The 6,439-nt window shown below is 49.4% G+C and overlaps 1 protein-coding gene across 3 annotated transcripts in view; it reads right to left on the bottom strand.

The window, feature by feature from the left end:
- Positions 1 to 720: 720 nt before the first annotated feature.
- The window catches only part of CHD2 (chromodomain helicase DNA binding protein 2), a 98,563-nt gene continuing 92,844 nt past the window's right edge, over positions 721 to 6,439 (bottom strand). For all 3 annotated transcript variants that reach the window (XM_026648349.2, XM_026648350.2, XM_026648351.2), the window contains 2 exons: positions 6,023 to 6,272; positions 721 to 5,215 (listed from right to left, as the gene is read on the bottom strand). In XM_026648349.2, the coding sequence (XP_026504134.1) occupies positions 4,882 to 5,215; positions 6,023 to 6,272 (584 nt within the window). In that variant the 3' untranslated portion in view covers positions 721 to 4,881. The remainder of the gene's footprint in view (positions 5,216 to 6,022; positions 6,273 to 6,439) is intronic.

Raw genomic sequence — 6,439 nt, 5'->3', positions numbered from 1 at the left:
CAGTTTTATTTACCTGCTGACGCGGCAGGTTCGGCCGATCGCGGGCCTCACTGGCCGCGGTTCGCCGTCCCGGGCCAATGGGGGCGGCGAGAAGCCGCGGCCAGCACATCGCTCGCCCGCGCCGCTTCTCGCTGCCCCCATTGGGCCGGGACGGCGAACCGCGGCCAGTGGGGGCCGCGATCGGCCGAACCTGCCGCGTCAGCAGGTAAATAAAACTGGCCCGGCCCGCCAGGGTGCTTACCCTGGCGAGCCGCGTGCCGAACGTTGCCGACCCCTGCTCTAGTTTGTACAGGCAGGGTGAAATTCACTCTGTCCAGGCCGGCATGCACTACTCAGCCCCAGAGCCCCAAAGGCATTTAGGCTCCTAAATACCTTTGAGGATCTGGGCCTCAGATACCGTGGTGATAACGTTAGTGTAAGAGCCCAGAGAGGTTACAATAGGTTTTTAAAATGTTAAAAATGCACATTTTTCTTAGCCTGGACATAGCCTAAAGGAGGAAGGTGCTCAAACCCCACTGAATTTAACTGGGATTTGAGCATGTAACACCCATGAAGCTCACTTGACAATCCCAGCCCTAAGCACTGGTCACCTGCATGGGTGTAAATTTCACCGGGAGATGGAGACAGGCACACCAGGGATGGAGCTAACACAGGAGTTTAGAGACATGCCGTATTCTAGTAAGCGACTGTACTGCACACACCAGATACAAGCCGGCGAGGTTCTGAAAATCTCAGTAACACTTTTTAATATACAAGAATCAAAAGTACAGCAGTTTTACAGTGTAGGAAAATTTAATACATACTATATAAACAACATATTTACATCAGAAATCACTAGGACAGTGGCATTTTTTTCACAAATATAAATTAATATTAATTACTGTTTTAGTCAACAGGTTTAAAAGTCCACAATTTTACAGCAAAAGTCCTTCTCCCCCTTTGCTCGGGGGAAGGTGGGGGGAATGGATGAAAGTAGACTAGTACTTTTTTTTGTGGATCACTTAAATAGTTCATGTAAAGATCTCAAAGAGCTGTAAAGTACACACTTCAGCTGGGCACTGCACCACCACCACCTGTGGACAGCAGGTTTTGGTCTGTGGACTTGTTTTCTGGTGCGAATTCATAAGTGACTCCATTTTTACATGGTTTCCAATGGGGTTTGTGATGTCACTCTGAGAACAGCTTAAATAAACCAAAACCAAACCAAGAAGTTGCAACTTTTCCCTTCAGTGAGACTAGAGCAATTCACTGGCTGGCTTATTAGGAGCAGCTGCACCACATGTTGACATGAACACCACACTGAAACTTATGGCTGTGGGGCTGTCCTCTCCCACTCCCATTGTCATTCAACTGCCTATTTCCAATGGTTGATTTTGTGGTCCCTTATTTTGGGACAGAGGGACTGTGGCCTGTGGAAAGGGATTATTTCCCTCAGATTAGATTTTTCCAGCTTCTGTAAAACCAAAGCCAGTTAAGATCCACCCACCATGACAGAACTCAAAATAATCCTTCCTTTAGCATCAGGCCTACATGACTTCCAAGTGCAACTCTCAAAAGGATGTGGACAAAGCTTTCACGTGTGCATTTTTTGTTTCCTTCTGTTTTAAGAAGAAAAACCAAAATACTTTTCATACTGATTGGAACCCCTGAGCGCCAAGCCCCTCGATTCGGAGGCAGCAAACCCCTCTCGTTGGGCTTCTGGTTGTTTTGCACCAACCTTAACACTGGTCTGGCCAGTACTGCTTTTGCTACAACTTTATGGCACGTTACATTTTGTTAGGATTTCATGAATGTGAACGAAAAACAACGTAAATCTCTCTTTGCTCCTCCTGGCGAGGAGGTGAATTTAGTATTCACATTATAAGCCAAGACCCCTCTTTGAAAAGAAAGGACCCACTGTGAACATGATAGCGGCCACCTGCCATCGCAGCTTAGTGAAAACATGCCGGGAGAGACACTATCTCTGCCCTCCACTACAAAGGGGGAAAAGACATGACAGCTAGTCTCCCTCCCTTCCTTCTATTGCAGGGAAATTCTTGGATTGCCCTGGAAGAGGCATCAGTGCGTGAGGCTGCCAGTACTGGTTCCCTTGTAGCAAGCAAAGCCATTTTGCTTCTGTTTAGTTTTGTGGAAAGCTCAAAGAATGGGAAGCACAGCATTTCCCCTGCCACCAAACAGCCACATTTCGGTAGCCTCCTAAATCCTCCTTAGGCTTAGTTCTGAGATGACTCTGGGTGCCATTGACAGGACATACAACCCTCCTAGGCTACACGGCCAGACCTCTTATAAAGGTCATGCTCTGCATGTTCCTTGGCACTGAAGGGATTAAATTAATGGTGTGGAAGAGCTGGATACAGCCAGCCCGCCGAGTATACAAGCTTTTGTACACGGGTTGTGCATATGTCACTGTGACCCAGAATCACACTGTCGTTCCCATTTGCAGCAAACCATGGTTGCTTTTGAATGATCTCATGGGACAGAGATACCCTCATTAAACCAATGGGCTCAGAATGGATCAAGCACACAGTGATCATTCCATCAGCACCAAGCAGACAGGCAGCTTGGGCGTTATTAGTGTTGATTTGCGTGTACCATCCAAACTGCCAACGGAAGAGTTAACACCTTTGCCTCAACCGAGACCTGCCTTTACAACCTCACCTCCAAGCAGGCAGGGCCCTTGTCATAAGCACCCGCCCCAGGGTCTCCAACAATAATTGTGACCTACATTCATCCAGGAAGTCAAGGGAGACGCAGCAGGAAGGAAGTCAGCTCCCTCACTTTGGGAAGGCGCCTCGTCTGGTTTGGATGTATACGGCTGTTCACCTCTACAAGCACCGCGGGGAAATTCTCCCCTCAGGCCATACTGGTCCTTACTCTGGATACCTGCAGATTCAAGATAACTTACCAGGAAAAGACAGGCAGGGAATTAAAAATCCACCTCACCTCGGGCCTTTAAAGGGAAGAGTGTTCTGATTTTGCCCAAATGAGGGTAACCCTGCCACCTTTTCAGGAACCCAAGGTCTGCACCCTTTGCATTAAATTGAGCAGTTTGCCACTGGCCTTGTCTTCAGAACACAGCTGCAGTTCCCATAGACTACAGGTCCCGGCCCGAAATGTGCCAATTTAATCTGAATGGCCTGGCTGCTCGCCTCAAGGCAGAGCCTGGCAGTAGGGTCCTGCAGTCTGTCTCCTGGGGCCTTGACTCCATCTTAAAGATGATGGAGCTGAAGTTAGGAACGCCTCCTGCTCTATATGTGGCCAGCCGGCTGTTCTTTGGCTACTCCTGACTTGCTAGAAGTGTTCTGGCAAATCCCTCCCTACTGGACATTACCTCTTCACGCTGCACCGTGATCCTAACACTTTGATGAACGTTTGCAGTGAAGCCTATTCATTTGGCTGCAAACCACTCTACTCCCCTTACCCTTCTTGGGCTTGTTATACACCTACTGACTGGGGGGGCCTGCTACGAGGATTTTAAACACTAAGAATTTAGGATTCTCCTTGGTCTATTGCTCACCAGAAATCTAAGTTCAGAGCACTTAGGCAAGTTCCCAACTTAAAGATACAGAAGTTCATTCAATACAGCTACTTTCCGCTCCTCATAGAGTTCGCGCAGATCACTGGAACTATGGCAGGTAGGTGGCCGGCTCACTGCTTTGTGCAAAGATAGAGCTCTGCATGGAAAACTCCAGCCAACTGCATTCACATTTAACTCTGCATGGTGCCCTCGCCAAGCCCAGCATACAGCTTCTGACCCTTAGATTTCAAAATGTGCTACAAGGAGGAGTAAAGACTGGGATCACCATTCTCCAGTTGGGCAACTGAAGTGCAGAGAAGTGATTTGCCCCACGGTCAGAGTAGGTCAGCAGCAGAGGGGTATAGAAGCCAGGATCCCGGACCCCCAGAGCCATTCCTCCACCACAAACCATTCAGCTTCCAGCCAGTATGTTCTACATAAGGAACATCCTTACTAGCCGCGGCAAGCGAGAAATGGGGCAAGAGGGTTTGTGTTACGGATTCCTGAGCCTCTTCCACTGGGAAATCCTGTAACTTCCATTTCCCATCTCACTGGTTTGAAGGGGGAATTAAGGCTCTGCTCAGGGACTCTGTCCCTTCCCCGTATATTGAGGACCTCCACCTGTTTTAAGATTACCAAGGTGAATGTTTCCCACGTCCCTGTCTGTGCTGTAGAGAGCGCGTGAAGTGCACAAAGCAGAGCCAGTCTCTTGAAATGGATAAAGACATGAGAAATGGCCACGTGGGCAGGGAAGTGATGGATTCCCACTCCTACCTTTCTGAGCCACTCTGGAGAGGCCCCGAGTTCCCCCTTCCTCTCGGAGGACCATGATAAGAGCAGGGTCAGTTATTTACTCTAGGAGAGCCCTCCTGTCCATTCCAAATGCATCCCACCCCCACACTGGTTACACACACCCCAGCCTGACTGGGTTATGCCCCCCCCCACAGCAGCATGTGTCACGTAACGTCACTTCAGACTGGGCATACAAAGCTGTCTACAAAGTCTTAAGCAGCATCGATCCACGTTCTTGGTTCTGGGGAAAGCTCCGCAGCTGTGAAATATTCACAAGAGTCTGTCGGATGCAGCCTTCAATGAAAAACAAAACTAAAGCAAAGAATGACACCTGTTCCCCCCTGCGGGCAATGGATCCAGTTCCAATGCCAGACTGGAGAAGGGAATATGAAAAAGGAATCCAGACCAGAACTAACAGCTGGGGAGAGCCCCTGCCCACTCCCCAAAATCCTCCTTCACCCAGCAAGACGATAGCAGCATGTTCAGTCTCCGGTTACCGGGTTGGAAAAGCAGCCACTGTTGCATCAGACCAAGTATTTCAGATGAGCTCTCTCCCTCCGATCCCAGTCGCTTTATGTTTTTCGAACATTCCAGTTATAATCTGGATTGTTTTTCTGTTCTAACGACCTGTCCAGGGGCGACCTGTGATCCAGGGGTGACTTGGACTCATGAGGGGATTTTTGAGACGGGGGTGAGCGAGGGTCCGAGAGCTGGGAGTGAGGAGGGGGAAGCGGCTGTTTGTAATCCCCCGATTTGTCTGTATGGAAGGACCGGTAATGGTCTGAAGGTCCCTGGCCGTGGTATCCCATGGGTGGCCTGTGATCAGACATTCTTCTGAATTCCTGCTGGTGGTAGTTCTGGGGCCTGAACTCATCAGATCTTCGCCGCTTGGAATCGTGATGGTGTCTAGATGTAAAAAACGAACACACAAAACAATATCAGCTCAAGAGCAGACACTTATGCAGCCCCCCACTCCCCATCCTGAAATATCCAAGGAAAGGTCCAAATTCCACCCCTGAATAATGCTGCTGGTGATTATTTACGCAGCCCTGTAGTTGTGGATACCACTCTGCAAACAAACAAGACTAGGTGTCCTTTGCCTGGGAAAGCCAGGAATCTAAGTAGTAGAGAGACCTGAAGCCTTTAAGAGCATTCTTGGGAGAATGATAACTGTGTGTGTCTGCACGTAGGGGACAAGAGAACTAGCAGCAGGGTCGGGGAAAAGGGATTTACAGGGTAACGCCAGAAGAGAATTAGATAGAACAGGAGTGATCAAAGACAAGGGGAGGGAGGGAAGAAAAGCAAAGTCACCTAAATACCTTCCCAGTGAGCTTGTAACACACATGGGCTGGCAACTCCTGATCGGAAACATACAAGCTGAGACCCAAGACTGGACTGTCACGCTTGGAGTCTAAAGCTTACTGGTGGAAAAAAAGCACGCTAGGGCTCATGTCTAAGGTAATCGGAGGGCAAGGCAGAAACGAGAACCCCGCAATGATGCCAACTTCAGAGAGGCAGAAAAGAAAACAAGAACCCAATTAGGTGACTAAGTCTGTGTTTGATTTGAATCCAGAATGCGAATGCCAATAGCACCCCCCACCTCCATTCCACTGAGCTCCCTGGCTCCCCCTTGTGGCAAGCAGGAAATGTCTGTACAGTGACTAGGTGAATGGTTGCCAACTCCAGTTTGTGATAGTCAGCATTAACAGTTACCTGTCGTAATAATCTCGGTGTCCCCTGTGGTCTCGGTCACTGTTGTACTGCTCATACGGCCTCTTGCGGGAGAGGTTATTTGGTCGGTAGTTCCCGGAGCTTCGGTGGGGGTCGCCGCGAGACCGACGATCCCCGTAGTGGTGATCCTTGTACCAGTGCTGCTCGTACTGGTGATGCCGGTCTCCACCCCAGACCTGGTTGCTGTTGCCACCGTAGTTAAATTTCCGATCTCTCTGCCAGTCTCCTCGATCTGCAGGGAGGAAAACACAGGCCTGAGGGTCGGTCTTACCATCACCTACCCTACCCTGAACAGACCATGACACAGGTGGCATGCTTGCATGCGATAGTAGGTGGTAATTCCGGGCAATGTTTTTTGTTTGTCTTATTCAAGCTTCCAGACAGCAGCTTTGTGGGTTC

Source organism: Terrapene carolina, unplaced genomic scaffold, assembly GCF_002925995.2.
Source record: "Terrapene carolina triunguis isolate 2854851 unplaced genomic scaffold, T_m_triunguis-2.0 Scaffold67, whole genome shotgun sequence".
In the NCBI taxonomy this organism is placed as follows: domain Eukaryota; kingdom Metazoa; phylum Chordata; order Testudines; family Emydidae; genus Terrapene; species Terrapene triunguis.
Note: the sequence above shows the minus strand (reverse complement) of the source record. Positions and strands in the feature narration are given on the sequence as shown.